This window comes from Meles meles, chromosome 3 (genome assembly GCF_922984935.1).
Source record: "Meles meles chromosome 3, mMelMel3.1 paternal haplotype, whole genome shotgun sequence".
NCBI lineage: Eukaryota > Metazoa > Chordata > Mammalia > Carnivora > Mustelidae > Meles > Meles meles.
Genome location: NC_060068.1, coordinates 57,675,773 through 57,696,819, shown reverse-complemented (window position 1 = coordinate 57,696,819; position 21,047 = coordinate 57,675,773). Strand labels below are relative to the sequence as shown.

The following is a 21,047-nucleotide window of genomic DNA, read 5'->3' as shown; positions in this document are numbered from 1 at the left end:
CAAGTTCTTTCAATAGAGTCTTGTTCCAAAGAGAAAATTCTCCTGAGCTTGTTACAGAAACTTGCCACTTTTCTTCTGGGTGTTTTCGCCTATGGGAATCTTAAGAAAACTGGCCTCTCCTTTGCAGAGTTACTGGTTTTAGTTTCCTGATCTTCAGCATTAACTCCGTTCTCAAATTGGGAAACCCGTTGACTCACTAACTGAAGTTGGAATAGGTATCCTTAAAAATGGAGGAAAGGACCTGTGCCCAAGTGCATCAGCATCTTTGGGTTGACAGAATTTCCAAGCTGTAAACTACGTATTCTCCTTCAGCTCTTGTTGCTTATAGGAAACGTAGCAGGTTTTGTCAGGGATACAGACCCTCTCCCCCTGTCACACACTCACATACCCACACAAGTGCCTGGACTTGGTGACCTTCGGATTTGATTTCTCCTTGCCTTCTTCGTTCATTCCAGCCTATGATCCTTTAGGTGTAGCTTCTGAACAGCTTCATTCCAGGGAGGTGAGCGTCACTAGACACAGGATGTGAGTTCACGCGTGCACACCCCATACTCATCCATATAGGCACAGGAGGTTCCTGGCTCACTACCGCTGCAGAGACCGTAAGGAAGAGCACCAGAGAGTGGAAACAATGACCGGCAGAAGGGAACACAGAAGACTCCGAAGGCATTCTAATTCCACTGTGACTTCTGCCGCGTCTCTGCCTCTTAACGAGACTACTGTCAGGAAGCTAGCTATTGCAAAAAGCTTTGAAATTGTGAGCCCAGGAAAAATCCCTTGCTAATGCATTTTTGAACAAGATGGAGCATAGATCAGTGGCAGGGCAGCTGCACTTAAAATTACTTCATTCCAGTATAAAGCAGACGACTCTGACTTTAGTGGAAGCATGAGAGTGCTCTTGACTCCCTGATACCTGATTGTGGAGAGAGCGGAGATGGGGGGAAATTGCGGGGAAGGTCATGGCCCACTGCTTCCTCTGGTGTTTTCTCTAAACCCCTCCCAGCGGCTTCCTTCTGCATGCTCTCTAGGAATACACCTCGTGTGTTTTACTGCTCTGCAAAGTGAGGGTTACTGTGGTGGGGTGTTTAAATACATATATTTTCTAGCATTCTGGATTGCTTTCCATATTTTAGAACCTCCTCTGAATCTCCCTGATATGAGGAAGTGGAGATGCAACATGGGGGGTTTAGGGGGTAGGAAAAGAATAAATGAAAGAAGATGGGATCGGGAGGGAAACAAACCATAAGAGACTCTTAATCTCACAAAACGAACTGAGGGTTGCCAGGGGTAGGGGGTTAGGGAGAGGGTGTTTGGGTGATGGACATTGGGGAAGGTATGTGCTGTGGTGAGTGCTGTGAAGTGTGTAAACCTGGCAATTCACAGACCTGTACCCCTGGGGCTAATAATACATTATATGTTAATAAAAAAAATTAAAAAAAAAAAAGGAGAACCTCATCTGAAATTGCACACGTGGGCAGTGTTACTGTTTCCCTGCCCTCAGGGAGCTGCCTAAAAGCCATGAGCCTCTCTATGTGGACAGGGAGATCTAGACGTGGACAGGGAGATCTAGACGTCACATTACTAGCACTCAGCCTTGCCTTCCCTGAATAGGACCCTGACGTGCACATAGTCCAACAAGCCTAATCCCCTTCAACAATATTGGAGGTTAGGGGCACCTGGGTGGCTCAGTTGGTTAAGTGTCCGCCTTTTGACTCCTGTCGTGATCTCAGGGTCCTGAGATCCAGCCCTAGGTCAGGCTCCCTCCTCAGTGGGGAGTCTGCTTTTCCCTCTTCCTCTGCCCCCCATACCCCACTCATGCTGTGCTCTCTCTTTCTATCTCTCTCTCAAAGAAGTAAAATCTTTATAATATACATATAGGAGGTTAGTTCTCACCACGGTCTTTCATTCCAGGGTTCTCAACACCAGGGACGGCAGCCCTGCTTAAACAAGCATATCCTCAGCACATACAGAAATGGGGTTCCAGGAAGGGTACACTTTACGTCAGTTTCCCTCTTTTCTCCCAAGACTTGATACCCATGCCACTCAGCAAGTCTCCTTTCTTCCCTCCCTGACTTCAATTTTTTATTTCTTTATTATTCTTGATATAAGGCCACAAACTCACTCAAGTGCTGTGGGCCAGATGCGGCTTGGAAGTAAGAACTTTAAATCTGATAGAAAGGAATTGGGACACGTAAATCAAGTATTACATTATATCGCCTTTGGGAGTCTGAGGCACCATCCCTAATCATATATGCTTGTATTCTTATAGAAAAATGTTCAAATAGTTACACTACAAGGGATAAGTGAAGACCATAAATAGCATCACATCTGTTTAGACCAAATTTTGCTGCCAAACACTATTTAAAAAACCTTGGGCTTCCAGAGCTTTTCAGACTTCAGAATTGCAAATACTCCTATTAAAACAAAGAAACCTATTCTCTAACACTTGAGGTCTCAGTTAAAATACTAACAAGGATGGGAGGACTCTGGATATATCTGAATATTTTCCCATTAAAATAAACTCTCCCAAACTTTATTTTTCATCTTTTGGAAAAAAACGTAAAAAAAAAAAAAAAAATCGCTCACAGGGCGCCTGGGTGGCTCAGTGGGTTAAAGCCTCTGCCTTCGGCTCAGGTCATGATCCCGGGGTCCTGGGATCGAGCCCCGCATTGGGCTCTCTGCTCAGCGGGGAGCCTGCTTCCTCCTCTCTCTCTGCCTGCCTCTGCCTACCTGTGATCTCTGTCTGTCAAATAAATAAATAAAATCTTAAAAAAAAAAAGTCGCTCACAATGCCTTACTATTCAAAAACCTGTAATACGAGGTAACGGTTGCACACCTCTATGTGCTAAAAACCAAAGACTTACACACTTTAAAGGGGTAAATTGCATGTTACGTGAATTACACTTCAGTGAAGCTGTTGAAGAAAATCTATATAGATTACATATGTATGACACCCTCTTCTTTTCTATCCCCCTCTGTCCCTCCAGGTAACTATCATTTATATCTGCCTACTTTTCACATGCTTATCCTAACGAACCTTTCTGTAAAAATACAGAAACCCCAGATGTGTATCCATGCACCTTTTCTTTTTTGGGCAGAAATCAGACCACTCTCTTCACAGATCTGCATCTGCTGTTGTTTTTAATTTAACAATGTACCCTGGGCGTATTTCTAAGGCAGACCATGTAAAGCTCTTCCATTATTTATAATAGCTGCCTAGTATTCTGTTGTGCAGATATACTAAAATTTATATATCCTGTTCCCTACTAAAGACATTTAAGTTCTGAGCTTTTTGCTATCACGAGTGATGCTGCAGTAAACTTTAATGTAAGCAGTGTTTTAAGTAACGATGTGTTGCTACTGCAGGGTAGATTTCTAGAAATGGGGTTTTTGGGTCGTGTAGTGTTTAAGCCTTAACAGATTCCACCAAATTACCCAACAAAACAGTTTTTCCCATTTACAATCCAAGCGAATGAGCAAGCCTCATATCCTTACCTCCACTAGATGTTTTCACACTTGAAAAATTTTGCCCATTGTTTACTTAAATAAAGAACTCCTCTTATTATTTCATTAAAAGGATTGGAACTAGCTGGAGGGTCTTAATAGAATTACCTCTAAAGTGCATACTCTTTTTCTAAATCCTGAGAAGTCAGGGTTTCTCAGAATCTAATCTAAGGAATACCTGCCCCAGAATCTCCTTGGGGTGCTTTCTGACGTGAAAATTCCTGGTTCCAACCAGGTACTGAGTCAGATGCACAAAATGCAGAGGTGAGGCGCTGGTGGGTTAGAGCTGGCTCATGCTGATGCACAAGACCCAGGTGTCAATTTTCAGATGTTTTTTTGAGTCGTCTGCTGATTATAACCATCCCTAAAAATGAAGGCAGTAGTTACTCAAAAATTATCATCTCCTAATTATTTGACTACATTTTATTAATTCTGCTCTTGAGGATAATTAAGCCGTTGTTTCTCTTGTATCCACAGAGTGGGAATACTGTAAAATGGTGTTTAATGGCTCATCTCTTTCCAGCCCAGGGTTCAGTGATGTCCCATCCATAGCTTGGAATCAACCACAGGTTGTTTAGATTTAAGAAAATGATGGAGGGGTGCCTGGGTGGCACCGTCCTTTAAGTTTGACTGTTGGTGGCAGCTCAGCTTGTGATCTCAGGGTTGTGAGATCAAGCCCCAGGATGGGCTCCACACTCAGCATGGAGTCTGCTCGAGATCGTCTTTCCCCCTCCCCTGCCCCTCTCACTTGCGCTTGTTCTCTCTCTCTTGCTCTCTCTAAAATAAATAAAGAAATACATCTTTTTAAAAAGAGAGAGAGAAAATTATGGAAAAGGTGTTAGTGAGACAGATTATTGTGAATAGTCTAAAAATTTGAGGAAATACCTTTACAATATTAAGAACTCTTAACCAGCACAGCAAAGACTTTGCCCACCTTCTTGACAAGCAAATGCAGTTACAACATGTATCTTTGTTGTTTCAATAAATAAATAATAAATCAGCAAACATACTTTTTTTTTTAATTTTTTAAAAGATTTTATTTATTTATTTGACAGAGAGAGAGATCACAAGTAGGCAGAGAAGCAGGCGGAGAGAGAGGAGGAAGCAGGCTCCCTGCTGAGCAGAGAGCCCGATGCAGGACTCGATCCCAGGACCCTGAGATCATGACCTGAGCCGAAGGCAGAGGCTTAACCCACTGAGACACCCAGGCACCCCATTAGCAAACATTATTTTTTGAATTACTCACTCATCCATTAAAACCATCCATTGGCTATGGAAAAGTTCAGAAAAAAACTAAGGAAAGAATTCTATGACATTGAACTGGTAATATGGAATTTACAGCAAAGAATAGTATGTATTTTATTATTTATTGTGTGCTACACATCATATATTTTAATGAAAACTATAATAAATCCATATGTACACACATGTGCATATTTTCCCCCAGAGACAATATGATACCAGTGTATCAGTAAGCCCAGAATTCTGATTTAATGAGTTGACCAGTTGATTTTGATGCTGAGGCTCAAATTTTCTTGTAAGAATTGAAGTTACTTCTACATTTTTCCCCCTATACTATGGGTGTGTCATCAGGGCAATCTCCTGGGGCTTGGGACATGAGTAGAAAAATTTGCACTTACCAAAATAAGTATAATTAAATCTCAACTCTCTTAAGAAAGGGGAAGCTTTGAAAGAAGAAAATGCATTTAATTACTGCCTGGTATTGTAGCACTTTCTTGATTTCACTTAGAAATTTGAAGAAGAGTTTATTCTTAACTTTTTCATAGAATCTGGTGTTTGGATTTCAAGGAGTTGTGATAGTACAAGCCACTTACAATGCAGAGAGAACTTTCTTGGAGATCCCCTTTTCTATATATAATTATGCAAATGTTCCTTCTTTACACTTAATCTAGATGAAATTATTTGAAGGGTGAGCAAAAATAAGTTCTATCCTCCCCGTTTTTTACATTTTTATTTTTAAGTGGAATGTATGGACTGAGAGGGACTAGAGAGTGAGAGGAAGGCAGAGACCATGAAACCAATTCGGAGAGAGAAATGATTGACAAGCAGGTGACATTCCAACTGCACAGAATTCTGTAGTCTCTTAGACTTCTGCAGATGCAGAGATGGAAATATGGCTGAGAAGGCACTGTTGAAAAGAAAATCATAACTTTCTTTTCTTCTGAGAAGAAAGGAGTAAAAACCATAGGTCTTATGTGTTGTGTACTAACATGTTTTTAAAGTACTTGTTTCTAACTCCAGAGACTGAGTCTCCAGGATGATGAGGTAAGAACAGCGTGCCAGAAGAGCTCATCCGGCCCAACCCCTCCATTTTACAGAAATGGGGATCGATACTCAGAAAGGTTAAGTGATTTGCCTAAGGTGCTCTAGCTACTAGTCCAATGCTATTAAAAACCAGAAAAATTTAATTTACATTGGATTTCTAGTTTGCGAATGAGCCAAAGTTCATCTCCTGACTATATAAAACAAACAATGGAGTCCATGTTTCTAACAGTCCTTTGAACCACTAGGAACTGGGAGGGATGAACTCATTCATGCACGACAGAATAAACATGTAAAAGATGGAGTCGTTTACCTCATCTCATTTATGCCTTTTCATCCTGATGTATGAAATAATTGACTTCCCTTATCAAGCAGGGGTATTTCTATATCAGGTCGCTTGATAATCCCATTGATTTCAGAAGAATTGTAATCGGATGTTCTTCATGTTCTTGTCTACCCTTCATTAAACACAAGCAGCTTGATGTGAGTCATGGGAATGATTTTAGGTCTATTCAATACTTCCCAAATGATCCAAAAGAAGCCTATTATCCTGCAATATTTTTTGCTCTTGCCAGTCTCTTCATATAAATGTGAGCTCCTTGATTCCCTGGTTTCCTGCATCTCAACTTTGTTAATCATCCTCAGTATGGAAAACTAATGATCCTTATTCATCTCATTCATTCCATGGAACACCTGTTTATTTTAATACCTAAATATAGCCATTAAGGATCAGGAATTACATTTTCATTCATTTGGTTATGAGAAGACCTATAAAGCACTGCAGTATTATTTCTTTTTAGGAGGATATATGCATATATTCTTTTTTAAAGGCTATATTCATATAGCCTTTAAAATGTTTTTATCTCTAAAATGTGTTTTTTTAAAGAATGTTTTTTATCTCTAAAATGTGTTTTTTCTATTTTTAAAGCAACTTAACATTAAACAATATAATATTCAGTTTAAGTGATAAGTCTTTTTTAGGAAAATAGAACGTTCCCTAATACCAATTAGTTTTGTCGTATTTCGAATTTGTTTTCTAGTTGTTTTTCAAGAAAACCTTATGCTTTACCTTCATTTATTCCTTTGCAACTCATGCTTTTGTAATCACTCATAATTATTAACTCCTCTTTTGAAGTCGGTCACAGCTCCATAGTCTCAACTAATTAATTCCCTTTAAATAAATAGCAGATAACGTTTCATTTTTTAACCAAAAGAAATTGAGAGAAGGAATAAAGTTACTTGCCCATCAGCTCACATAAAAATGAGAAGATGCAATTAAGTTTCACTGATGTCTAGTTCAGGGCTCTGACGTGCTTCAGGGCATTTTTCACATATTTCATACATATTCCAGCAGCAGGTTTCCTACCCTTCACCCTGTCCCTCACTGCTCCCCTTCATTGCTTTAGCACGTTTAAGTTTGCTCACTGTGTACTAGGAATTCTGGCAAATGGTAGAAGTTTGTAAAGAGATATGCTAGGATTTGCACCTTCCATTTCCCATTTACTATTAATTCCCTTGTCTGTTAGTTGACTGTCTTACTAGCAAAATGGAAAAGATAATCCTAAATAAATAAATGACCAAAAAGCATTTGACAAAAATGATTCAATTACAATATTTAGTGATATTTACAAAATACTGTTAGAAAGATATAATTCAGTCTACTCAGGGCCTGAAAGAGACCCCACAAAACTCCCCCTTTCTGCCAGCAGAAACATTACTCCCCTTTTTATCCAATTTGGAAACCCTTCATCCTGCTCTCCATTTCTTTTCATTACCTATTAATTCTTATTTTCTCTATCTTTGAAAACTTTCAAGAGTTTTTCTTATTATAGGAATATTTCTCCTCTCCACACTTCCCTAGCCTCTTTTTTTTCTTTTTTTTTTTTTTTTGCAAGTCTTTCTTATTCTTGTTTCCCCAACTGAGGTGTAACATACCACCTAGAAATAACTGAAAGGAAAATAAAATCTGGTCAGTAACCAGCGTCCCTTCTACCCTAACACTTTATCTTTTTGAAAAGATTTGCTTAAAGACTGAGGGAATTTTGAGAGAGAATTCGGGTCACCGAAGGGTTCAATGATTTTTCTTAATGTAGAAGTGATACTTAGTACTTATACACCACCTCTTAACTCTAAAGTGCTTTATAAATGTTACTTTATTCACATCTCAACATAAACATATTGAATGACTGAAAATTAATGCTAAATCAAATATATGGGCTATAATGTTCTAAGTGTATTCCCTAGTTAATACCATGGACTACTTGCATGCATAATTATATGTAAATTAGATACTTCAGATTAATTTTTTCATTGAAGAACCAAGCACAACATACAATAGTATTTTAAGCTGATGAAGACAGTTGGGTGGAAAATGTAGCCACTGATTTTAGATTGAGCTTCCAAGGCATATATTGCAGTTAAATTACTGCTTTTGCAGAATATAAGCTTCCTGTTTTCAAAACAAAGTAGGGTAGTGTTGCCTCTTTTTGTTCATCATTCCTGAGCAGTTAGAGGTTTGAGCTAAATAAAAGGGGGAGAATATGTTGCACAAAGGAGTTGAGAATTCCAACGGCAGTGAAAGGTTAACCTTTCATATATATAAAAAAATACTCTCAAAATGATTCAGAAATTCATGATGGAGCATTTTATATGAGAAACAATTTTAACTTTATGTTTCAAATTGAATTTAAAAGAGTATTTTTGAGACACCTCATCCATTAAGCATCTGCTTTGGGCTCAGGTCATGATCCCAGGGTACTGGACTTGAGCCTTCTGGCAGGCTCCCTACTCCGTGGGGGGTCTGCTTTTCCCTCTCCCTCTGCCCTCCCCCCACTCCCGCTCATGCTGTCTCTCACTCTCTCTCTCTCTCTCAAATTAATAAATAAAACCTTTTTAAAAAGTAAAAATAATAATAAATAAAAATAAGTAAAACAGCATCTTTGAATAAAAATTTTAAAGTCCCTTTTAATTCCCTTATTTATTTTATCTAATATTTTTTGTGTGTCTCCTAGACTTTTGCAGGTACAGTCAGCCCTCAGTGGGGAGAACAGACAATAATTGGGAGAATGCAGAAGAAAATTTAAATTATCATTTTTGAAGTGAATATATTTTAAAAACAGATACAGTAAAGAAGTTGAAGGACTGTCCCTGAGAGAAAGGGGAAAAAATATTTCTTAGTAACCAGGTGTGATATTTTAAATAGTCCAACCAAAGCCCCTGAAGCTCATGGATAACTAGTTAAATGTGTCTGGTTTTAGCTAAAAGACAATTCCAGAAAGATAAATAAATGTTTGCATATAGCTGTAAAGTCTTAAAACTCAATGTTTCAGGAATGGGACACAAATGGGGGATTTTGCCTCTTGATATGGGTGTTTACAAGGATTTATTAGCGCTTTTGACTTCCTGAAGCTGTGCCTTCCGATTTGTGCATTTTTCTATGGAACAGAAAGTTCAGCAATCGATCAATAATTTAAAAACTCACTACTACTTAAAAAAAATACTCTTTACCTAGGATTGTTGGGTTTTGTCTTTTAATTTTACTTCCTTAGAAATATGATTCTGGATATGATTCATAATTCTCAGAGAAGAATCGTGTAAGTCCTAAACTTCACTGTAGTTTTTGTTTGTTTGTTTGTTTTGTTTTTTGGCTTTCATCAGGGATGGAAACAGGAAGGTGCTCTGACATTAGTCATACCACAACATCCTACACACACAGTGATTATAAAAGCACGTTGGTGAGCCTGCCTGCCTGCCTTCCATTTGCTCTCTTTTGGGAACAGAGCAGGCCATCATTTGTGAAAGTCATCTTCTTGCAAGATGGGTAAATGCATTTTCTCTTCCTTGCCACAGGACAAATGGAAGCTAGTAATTTCTAGTCCCATAGCAGTGAATACGAAATCAAAAGAGGCTAACTCGCTACGGTGACAGCTTCAAAAGGAATTCTTTTTTGAAGGCTTTGTGTGTGTGTGTGTGTGTGTGTGTGTGTGCTGGTTTATTTAGCACTGAGGCTTGTCTGTTAAGCAGCTTTCAACGGCCTCCAGGAACACCACTGTGCGGGTTGTGTCTGCATCAGCAGTGCCCCTATTTCACTGACTTCTGCTAAGCGGATACACATCTGCCATGAGTGCTCAAGGTGTTAGCGCTTTTTGAGTGGAGAGTATTTTATATCAGTGTATCTGTAACTGGAGAGTCCTGACATTCTGAGATTAGGATTTCAAGGAACCATGAATTCTCTACGGGGCATTTGGTGACTTGAATTTTGTTTTGAAGAAACTCTAATATAGAATTCCAGGTATGCATTTTCTGGTTAATTTGGAGGATCATCTTTATACTGAATACTGTCAAGTGACTTTAAGACCTGCATTTGTAAGGGCACCTGAGTGGTTCAGTGGGTTAAGCCTCTGCCTTCAGCTCAGGTCATGGTCTCAGGGTCCTGGGATTGAGCCCCGCACCGGGCTCTCTGCTCAGCAGAGAGCCTGCTTCCTCCTCTCTCTCTGCCTGCCTCTCTGCCTACTTGTGTTCTCTCTCTCTCTATTAAATAAATAAATACAGTATTTTTTTAAAAAAAGACCTGCATTTATAGTACGGGTGGTACCAAAAAAAAAAAAAACAAAAAAAACAAAAAACAAAAACAAAACTAAAAAGACAACAAGGAGCTGTGTATTAGCTTCATTAAAACCAAAGCGAACACAAGGCCCCAGTCTGCTGTTCCCTCTACTCTTTCCTATTTGCATCTTGTGCTTGTTTCCAGCTCATTTGCGGCACCTTTTCAAATGCACAAAAATAACCTTTTTTATATAACTATACAGTCCAGCTGTGTAGAAATAACTTTTTTTTTAAACAATGTAGCCCAACTGATGAAACTGACAGCAATCTGTTCCAATGCGAAGGAAACTGGCTGTGTTGTATCTATTAAGAGACCACACTCTCCACTCTCCTAAGGAATTTTCCAAGTGATTTTGGCTACATGAAAATTCCCTAACTTTAGAAATGAATCGGGGCACCTGGGTGGCTCAGTGGGTTAAAGCCTCTGCCTCCGGCTCAGGTCATGATCCCAGGGTTCTGGGATCGAGCCCCTCATCGGGCTCTCTGCTCAGCGGGGAGCCTGCTTCCCCCTCTCTGCCTGCCTCTCTGCCTACTTGTGACCTCTCTCTCTCTCTCTCTCTCTCTGTCAAATAAATAAAAAATACCTTTAAAAATTAAAAAAAAAAAAAAAGAAATGAATCCCCAAGTCATTGCCCATTCTTGGTCACCTTGGGAGCCATGACGTAATCTCAGCAAAATCTCATCTGTCCCCTTAATATCATTTAGAACAAAGAACCGTAAGGTGACGATCAAGATAGCTTCATAGGCAAAATAGTTATTACACTATCTATGTACATTATTGTAAAGTTATTGGTGTGTGTACTCTGATTTCCTTGATTCATATTTGTTCTAGACAGTGAGAAAGTCAGGAAGGTGGCCTTTAACTTATGTTCAGAACACTTGTAAAGGGTGGAAAGGTATGATACCGTTGACTACTTGCTTACAAACTTCGTGAACTATGTTTTTATCATTAAACATGTTATTTCTTTGTTTTTCATAAGATTTGGCAATGGTTCCAGGCATGCTTTGTCAGTACTTCCATAAGGAAAGATCCATTATCCAAAACTGTGGTTGGAATAGTAGATAACGTGCATGCTTTCTCCTTTACCTTCCTAAGAGAGTGCAGTGAATTGAAATCCACTCTACGACTGTCTTTCTGAAGGACTTTTCCAATTAGTGGGATGTAGCTTGTAACAATACACTGGTTCCCCCAGGATCGATGGTTAACCTGTTTTTTATTGAAGCAGGAAACCACCAGGACAAGCTGAGCTCATGAAGTGTAGAAGGCTCTCTCCAGAGGGAAAGATTAGGAGAGACCAACAGTCTTCCAAGGACCTACCATCTAATAGGTTATTATCATGCATTATTCCACATAGTTACTTTACTACTTAGCCCTGTATCCAAGCAGGAACGACAAGCTATTATTAGAAAAGCAAGCTAAATAGTTTGGAATGGATATCCTCCCATCCCATGCATTCACCTCCCATTAAGGGAATGAACTTCCTGCATAAGTGGAGTCCTTAAGTACCACTTATCCATTCTTGCTTAATTCCTTTATCTTAGCTTGAGGATATTTCATAGATAAAATGCCTTGGAAGTGTTTCAGAAATGGAACACTTTTTCTTTAAAGTGAGACATGTTTAGTAAATATTAACGTAGGAGACTCAGTTTTGATACCTAGGTGTGTCCCGGTTAGCTGAATTACTTTAGCCAACACTCTTAATCCCGGTAGCCTCTTTCCCCCAATCTATAACGTGTAAGAATTGAACTCCCTCGTCCCCCGCATCCCTTAATTTCTGAAATTCTGAGTCTATATATTTGATAAAATACCGTGCTGTGGTTATACATCTCTGCCTCGGCAGAGGAGAGCAATTTCTCAAGAAACTCAAACTTGAGATCCTTGTGGCGTGGTCGTCCAGTTTTCATCTGGCTCAAGATTAGATTCTGATTGAATGGTATTGTCAAGCCTCATCCAGTGTCTGGAAATACTTGTTTCTTCCATTATCAATCGACTTCTAGAAGTCTTTCCACTCAACTACTGGTACTACTTGACAGTCCTATGCTTCTAAGACATTATTAGACTTTCTGACTTTATATCTCTTTTTAAAAATAATTTTTTTAACTTTTCCACTTTAATGTCTTCGCCATTACAAAAGCTCCTAGTACCTACATGTGACATTATAATGGAATATAATGACATATAATGAAATTAGTCCCAGTGTCACCTGATACCTACCTAGTGATGAAGTTTCATCTCCACATCTTGAAATCCATTAGGGTACAATTATGTGTTACTAAAAGAGAACAGCAATCATGAAAGATCTCTTTATCAGGTATGTCTGGGGTTCAATCCTCAGTAAGCACAGAACATTAATAGCTAAGGGTCAAGAATTCACCAGTGGGGGTGCCTGCATGGCTCAGTGGGTTAGGGCCACTGCCTTCGGATCATGGGGTCCTGGGATCGAGCCCTGTATAGGGCTCTCTGCTCAGCAGGGAGCCTCCCTCCTCCTCTCCTTTTTTTTTTTTTTTTAAGATTTTATTTATTTATTTGACATAGAGAGAGAGCACAAGTAGGCAGAGAGGCAGGCAGAGAGAGAGGAGGAAGCAGGCTCCCTGCTGAGCAGAGAGCCCGATGTGGGGCTCGATCCCAGGACCTTGAGATCATGACCTGAGCCGAAGGTAGAGGCTTAACCCACTGAGCCACCCAGGCACCCCTCCTCCTCTCCTTCTCCTCTCTCTCCTTCTCTGCCTACTTGTGATCTCTGTCTGTCAAATAAATAAATAAATAAAATCCTTAAAAGAAAAAAAAAAGAAGACACATTTAAGAAAGTCCCTTCAGAAATTATTAAAAAAAAAAAAAAGAATTCACCAATGTACCTTAGAGAAAGAGTGAAACTACGGCCCAATCCAATGAAGAAGAGAATGATTTACCTGGGATAAGAAAGCTAAAATAAAATAAATGAAGCTACCTGGAAGGAACAGCTGTCAGGATTTTTGCATGAAGATAGTTGTTCTGGATAAGTGAGTAAAAGTAGAATAAACAACAGTTTCAGTATCAGTATAAAAAGGCATCACTCTCTCTTCTACGGACAAGGGATCCTATTGAACTGACCTCTAGTCTAGACCTCAGAAAGAAGCATATCGTCTTGAGTCTGGTCAAAGAGAACTTTATTACTAAAAGTTGTGGAGGGACCTTAAAACAATGCATTATCAACTCATTCATGATCCTGTGGTACCCAATCCAAAAATTTCATTTTAGCCAGACCTTGCTACTTACGTCTTACTAATATTTCTGTATTTCACTGGTGACTCTGTTCTGTATCTACCCAGTGCACACCCTTCTGAATCAGCATTTCTATACCCACTTTGAGAGTATCCCTGTTTTGTACGGTATCTTTAAAATACCATTTCTTGGGGCACCTGGGTGGCTCAGTGGGTTAAAGCCTCTGCCTTCAGCTCAGGTCATGATCCCAAGGTCCTGGGATCGAGCCCCGCATCAGGCTCTCCGCTCAGCAGGAAGCCTGCTTCCTCCTCTCTCTCTCTCTTTCTTTCTGTCTGCTTCTCTGCCTACTTGTGATCTCTGTCAAATAAATAAATAAAATCTTAAAAAAAATACAGTTTCTTTTCTTTATTTTTTTAAAAATTCACTTTGGTTCCTAATTTACTTTTTTACTTAGGACAAAAACAACCTGAGGGTTTTGAAGGGTCAGGGGTGGGAGGTTGGGGGAACAGGTGGTGGGTAATGGGGAGGGCACGTTTTGCATGGAGCACTGGGTGTTGTGCAAAAAGAATGAATACTGTTACGCTGAAAAAATAAATAAAATGGAAATAAAATGGCAAAAAAAAAAAAAACAAAAAAAAACAAAATTCTTTACAGTATAAAGTGTTTCTTTGTTTTTGTTGTTTTTTACTAGAGAAAACAGACTTTTTTTTTTTTTTTTTTGGTGTTCAGTGATTCATCAGTTAATTTTAACACCCAGTGCTCATCACAGCACATGCCCTCCTCAATACCCATCACCCTGTTACCCCCTCTATTCCCCCTCCTTCACTCTGAATCCCTCAGATTGTTTCCCGGGGTCCATAGTCTCTTTCAATTCTAATTCCTTTTTTTCATCATCTCTTTACTCATTTAATATTCCCATGTTCTTTCCTCTTTTCTTCTATCCCTCTGTTATTACTTGAAGAAATTCTGTTTCTTCAATTAAAGAAACATTTCAATTAAAGAAAATATTTTTTTAAAACTTAAAAAAATTTTTTTAATTCTTCAATTAAACAATTCAATTAAAGAAAATTTCCAGTTTCTTCAATTAAAGAAATTCCATACCTATGATTATGAAAATGTGTTTCTCAAAAGAAAATATTCATGCGTTGAAGATTCTTGGAATCTACCAGTAAAAAGAATAATGATAATAATAACTAAGATGCACTGGATTTTTACTGTGCTCCATTTAGAGTGCTCCATTCTTTACATAGATTATCTCATTTATAGACTGCGGTTTCTTAGTGGTATCAATATTGATCGCAAGTACTAATCTACCAAGTTTTAAAATTGGTAACCTTCCAGATCCTACTCATTTTAAGCAAAGGAACTCAGTGAGCACGTAGCTGAAACTGATGATGATCTTATTAAGGCACTATGGTCAACTAACGGTGTGATTAAAATACACAGATTAATTTCAGACTTTCCACTCAGCAAACCTTACATTGGACATGTACAAATGTACAATATTTATGTGGAAATACAAATTGGAGAAAGAGTCCACTTCTATTCTACCTTTCTTTCAGACAAATTCAGTCCTATAATTTCAGACCATTTTCGTTATTGACTCATTACCATTTCCATCTATTTTTAAGCTGTGGGATTCCATTTCTCTGGTCTTCTGCCCTATGTTAACCTCTCCATCTATTTCCTCTCTTCTCCTCTCTCCTGTTTACTTTCATTCTAGTCACAGAATCAGCCTTTCAGGCCAACTTTTTCAGCTAGCTTATGATTTGATATTCTGAGTTCATTTTCTATACATTTCTTAACTATCTCAGTCCTGATTTCATTTTTTTTGTTTTATGTGACAAAATATTAGCAGAGGCATTGACGTGTATTTTTAATGATAATAAACCTTCTAAGTTGTCATCCATTTTTATGACGATACGTGTTAGAGACAGATTTCATATAGAGCCGCGTGAATTGAAACGAATCAATTCTTATGAGGCTTTTATCTTGTGGCTAAAGCACTGTGTTACAGAAGAAGGGCAGACAAAGTCAGAGCATGCTGAAAATCATCGGTAAAATATGCAAAACTAGCAGAAGTTTCTGAGTTCATGTGAAGTAAGATCAGAATAGAGGTTATGGAAATAATAATGCGTCATTGTGGCAAGGATCACACCGGGAGTTAGAATGTCATAATCTTCATACCAGACACTAGGTTAAAACAGGCTTCTCTCCAAAGTTGCCACATGCTCTAAGAGTATCAGTGAATCCAGTAGCCCTCCAGGCCCCTGGACCACCTTGTTTGAGGGAGTTCAAGTTGCACTCCCTGGGGCTTCTCGCTATGTGCATATACAGGCACATGGGCTCTTCAGGTCAAACTGTGAAAAGTAGTACTAGAAGAGATCACACACGTTTACAGTAATAACATTTGACTTTGAAATAATATATGTGGAACAATTGACTCTAATATTAATGTCCAAAATGCATATATAGGCTTTATAAGTATTGTCTTTACTTGGCAATAACTTCTAGAATTGTGTTCAGCTTAAAATACCATTGTTAACATGTGTATTTATCCATTACCAACAGAATTTCTTAAAGTCACACAGAATTATCCTGTGATTAAATGATGATGATAATCTGAAGTGTTATCCGTAATTTAAGGCATCATATCTGCATGCTTACACACATACCCACGCACTCACACAGCACAATTTTTAGAAATGCCTCACTTCATGCTGATTCAGTGGATCAAACTGACCAGATAAATTTGATGTAAACAAATTCCTTCAGCAGTGATGCAGAAATTCTATCTAGTGCGGTTTTTAAGTGATCTTGTAACTAATATCCATTCTATATATCTTTTTTATTTTTTGAGCTTTTCACAAAACAGGCATCATTTTTATTTTGGATTCTTGTATGCATATTCACCAGCCCTCTACCCATTATAGGATTAACATTACATAAGAAAGAAACCTATAGAGTGTCTAAAATTCCTATAATGACTTCCCTAAAATCATTGTAATACGTAAGTCAGAAGTTCAGTATATTTTTTTCCAGAATGTGTTGATCATCTCATAAAAAGCTTAAAATGAGCTTTCAGTGGTTTAGCTATTATTGTGTGGTATTCTCGACTTTTTTACAGGATATAGCATGTAGTTGATAAACATGGGATCAAAGGAAAACCTGTACTATGTCTTTACAGTGGGGTGAGTGGTGAGACTGACTCACTTTTTAAAACTCTAGAGTGAAGGGGAGCCTAGGTGGCTCAGTGGGTTAAGCCTCTGCCTTCAGCTCAGGTCATGATCTCAGGGTCCTGGGATCAAGCCCCACATCGGGCTCTCGGCTCAGCAGGGAGCCTGCTTCCTCCTCTCTCTCTCTACCTGCTTCTCTGCCTACTTGTGATCTCTCTCTTTGTGTCAAATAAATAAATAAAATCTTAAAAAAAACATTAAAAAAAAACTCTGGAGTGAAGCAAATATACAATATTTACATAGCAAAGGCTGTTATTTAATTTGGAGAAAACTTTGCTAAGTGTGGTTGTTTTAAAAAAGTCTTCAAATTAGATTTTGACATATATACTAACATACACAAGTTTCTGACCTATTTTTGAGATTTTGTCTGAGTAGAAAGTCACTCAGTTGAGACCATTGTAGTCAGAAACATCTGATAGGAGGATGCACTGTCACGGGCGATAGCTGGCATGTTACTATTAGTAACATTCCTGCTACTCTAAATTTGGTGATATTTCATCTTTTATGATACATTTCTTTAGTAGTTTATGAAACATGTTAATTCATTTATTAATTGCTCCCATTTAATTTCTTTAAAGTCATGGTTAAGAATATTAGCCAAAATGAATGTCAAAATGAGATTCACTTGGTTCTTCCAATGCAAAGATGTAATGTAAAACCAAGAAGCAGTTCTCATTGTACACTGGCCCTTTTGCCTGGACAGACGTTGTATGGGGGAAGAAACTTTCTCCTGGTTTATTGTGAATTAAAATAAAAGATTACAAAGCCTAACATCCAGTAAATTAGTAATCTGTAAGTGCCAGGTACTGTGCTAGGTAAACACCTTATATAATCCTGTCACTTTGTTTAAAATCTTCCAATGGGGGCGCCTGGGTGGCTCAGTGGGTTAAAGCCTCTGCCTTCAGCTCAGGTCAAGATCCCAGGGTCCTGGGAAGGAGCCCCGCATCGGGCTCTCTGCTCAGCAGAGCCTGCTTCGCCCTCTGCCTGCCACCCACTGCTTTCTTGTGCTCTCTCTCTCTGAAAAAAAATAAAATCCTTAAAAAGATATTTTTCATAAATTAAAAAATACTCAATTATCCTTTCCATATTTAAAAGCATAGACAAAAATTAAGCTAAATCTGTATTGTTTTTGTTATTATTTTCTCCTCATCTCTTTTGTTATTATTTTCTCCTCATCTCCTCATCTCTTTAAAATCTCTTTATTTCATTTTCTTAAAGATTTATTTATTTATTTGAATAGAGAGAATGCACCCATAAGTGGGAGAGGCAGAAGGAGAGAGAAATCTCAAGCAGACTCCACACCCATGCTGACTGCCCAGCACTCAATGTGGAGTCAGAGGTGGGGCTCAGTCTCACAACTCTGAGATCATGATTCTGAGATGACAAGCCTGAGATCACAAACTGAGCCGAAACCAAGAGTTAGACACTTAACCAACTGTGTCACTCAGGTTCCCAACCCACTTGAAATTACTATGAAAATAGCACCACACTGGAATTTGATTTAGGAGATTGGATAAAGATCCCTTCGTAAAATGACAAAAAACAACCTGATTGGGGCACCTGGGTGGCTCAGTGGGTTAAAGCCTCTGCCTTTGGCTCAGGTCATGATCCGGGGTCCTGGGATTGAGCCCCGCGTCGGACTCTGCTCCGTGGGGAGCCTGCTTCCTTCTCTCTCTCTCTGCCTATTTGTGAGCTCTATCAAACAAATAAATAAAACATTTTTTTAAAAAACCTAATGAAATATGTAATGTTTATCATTCCACTTGTTTCTGTACTATCACTGTTGAAACCAAGCTTAATACTAAATTGAGAAATTTCCTTTGTGTTTTATTTTCAAAGCACTAAATGTGATTTGTTATACTTTCTAAATTTTATGTCTAGTAAATCAAAATCTGTATCTTGTTACTTAGTTTATCTGTTATTTTATGTTACTGTATAAAGCTACCTTTGTTTTTCTCATAAGAATTACAGCTGAAAGAAAGAAATTTCCTTAAAACTATTTATCTGCTGTATTTATTCGCATAGTTCACTTTTCGATTTCAAGGATACATATGTTCATCATGCACACACACACTAGTTATTTATAATAAAATAAACTCTCAAAATTGAGATATGATGTTTTATAAATACTTGGAATATAAGTGTGAAGTACAAAGAATTTAGCATACACAGAAATAGAAGGAATGAGTAAGTATGAGTTGCTACTCATGGTCTCTGTGGTGAACGGTCAGCAAGTTCAACAAGATAAAAATTTGGATGGGTAATTTCAATTTTTACCTCCTTTCTACTTGAGGAAAGCAAAGGAATAAGGGAAAGGATTTGTAAGAGGTCTCTGAAGCGTCCTTGGCAAAAATGGGGAGGCTTTCCACTGAAGCTGGGGTGAACGTTGCCATCAGGTTTCTTTTGAAAAGGTAGGAATGGGCAAAGCCCAGAAACAAAACAAGGTGATCCCTGTACATATATCAAAGACATTACAGATGCTAGACATGGTCCTATCTAGAAAGGTCAAATTATGGACTACTTCCATTTTTGAAAAGTAGAGAACCTAGTTGTTTGGAGCCAGCATGGAGCAAACCATTCAGTTAATCAGCTTTTCTGGATGTTTCAACAGTGTAGATCATTCATAGAGTAGCAACAACTTTCTTCTGTGAGCTCTGACTCGTATCTAGTATGGTTACAGGAAAGCAGGTAACTCGTCAGTTTGAGGAGTCCAGAAAAAAACCACAGGCTGCTCGAAATGACAGCTTTGTTGTTGCTGTCGTGATGCATTGGAGATTAAATATATTCATGAATATGAAAATACTCTGTAGACTATAAAGCACCATACAAAGAAAAACATAGTTTGTGTTAGGATTGAGTTATAATCATTTAAAACTTAGTAGTTTGAAATCTGCTTCTCACATTTTCATATTTAAGGTGTGTATTTTGTCTGCATGTGTTTTCAGATAATCACAAAGACTGTTCTGGTGTCTCCTTACACCTCACACGCCTGCCGTAAGTACTTCTAGTTACCCTACCTAAGTGACAGCTTTAAGATCTTTGAGAACCTAAAAGTGGGAAATCCACTGTATTCATTGTCTATTGTTAAATAACAAATTACCCTAAACTTAGTGGCTTACAACAACAAATATTCTGGGCACAAGCTTAGCCGGGGACAGTGGCTGGTCTCACACAAAGGCTGCAATCAAGGGTTCAGCCAGGGTTTCAGAAACATCTGGGGGCTCCGCTGGGGTAAGAGCAACTTCCAAGATCACTCACACAGCTATGGAGAGGATTCAGTTCCTTGTTGGTTGTTGTCTGGAGGACTCCTTCATTTCTTGCCTTGTGGACTCTAAATAGGGCAGCTTACAATATGGTGGTGATTGGCTTCCATCACAGCCAGCAAGAGAAAGCAAGGGAGGGCATGCAAGATGGAAACCATAGCCTTGTAGCCTGATGTCAGAAGTTAGTGAATAATATAGAAATCTGATGGGTGAAGAAAAGGGGAAAGGGTTGCCACGAATCTTCATACTCTGACTCCTATGGGGGAAAAAAAATGAAATTGCTTTGTCTTATTCTTTTTTTAAGAATAACCAACCCCTAGGTCCAGTTACTATGCCCAGCCCATGCCCAAGGGAAGATTAGCAAGGGCATGAATGTCCGAGCTAGGAATTACTGAGAGCTGTATCAGCCAGAATTCTCCAGAGAAACTGAACGAATAGAATGTACACACGTACACAGGCACACACAAAGGGAAAGAGAGAGGGATTTACTTCAAGGAATTGGCTTACGCAGCTGTGGGGTCTGGCAAGTCTGCAGTCTGCAAGGCAGGCTGGAAATTCTGGCAGGAGTCAGTGTGGAGTTTTGGAGTTTCCAAAGCAGTCTGGAGGCAGAATTCCTTCCTCTTCCTGGGACCTCAGGCTTTTCTCTTAAGAGACCCACCCAGATTAAAGGTAATCTGCTTTAGTCCAAGTCAACAATTTAAATGTTGGTCACAACTAAAAAATACCTCCCAATGTTTGACCAAACTACTGGGGTCTGTGCCCTAGATAGTCCTAGATAGGACAGAGACACTTAACCATCACAGGAGCCATTAGAGACCGCCTTCCACATTATTTATGGCAATAAATGTTTTTAGCTATTTGTCCAAGAAAGTAAGTTATTTAAGAAAAAAACACATATTCTACCTCTTTTTCTGTATTGTTTTATGAATCTATATGAATCTATATGAATCATAT

General features: G+C 38.7%; 1 protein-coding gene across 19 annotated transcripts in view; it reads left to right on the top strand.

The window, feature by feature from the left end:
• PAM (peptidylglycine alpha-amidating monooxygenase) overlaps positions 1-21,047 on the top strand; it is a 154,446-nt gene that overhangs the window by 66,503 nt on the left and 66,896 nt on the right. For all 19 annotated transcript variants that reach the window (XM_045999639.1, XM_045999637.1, XM_045999636.1 and 16 more), the window contains exon 7: positions 19,776-19,824. In XM_045999639.1, coding sequence (XP_045855595.1) covers positions 19,776-19,824 — 49 coding nt within the window. The remainder of the gene's footprint in view (positions 1-19,775; positions 19,825-21,047) is intronic.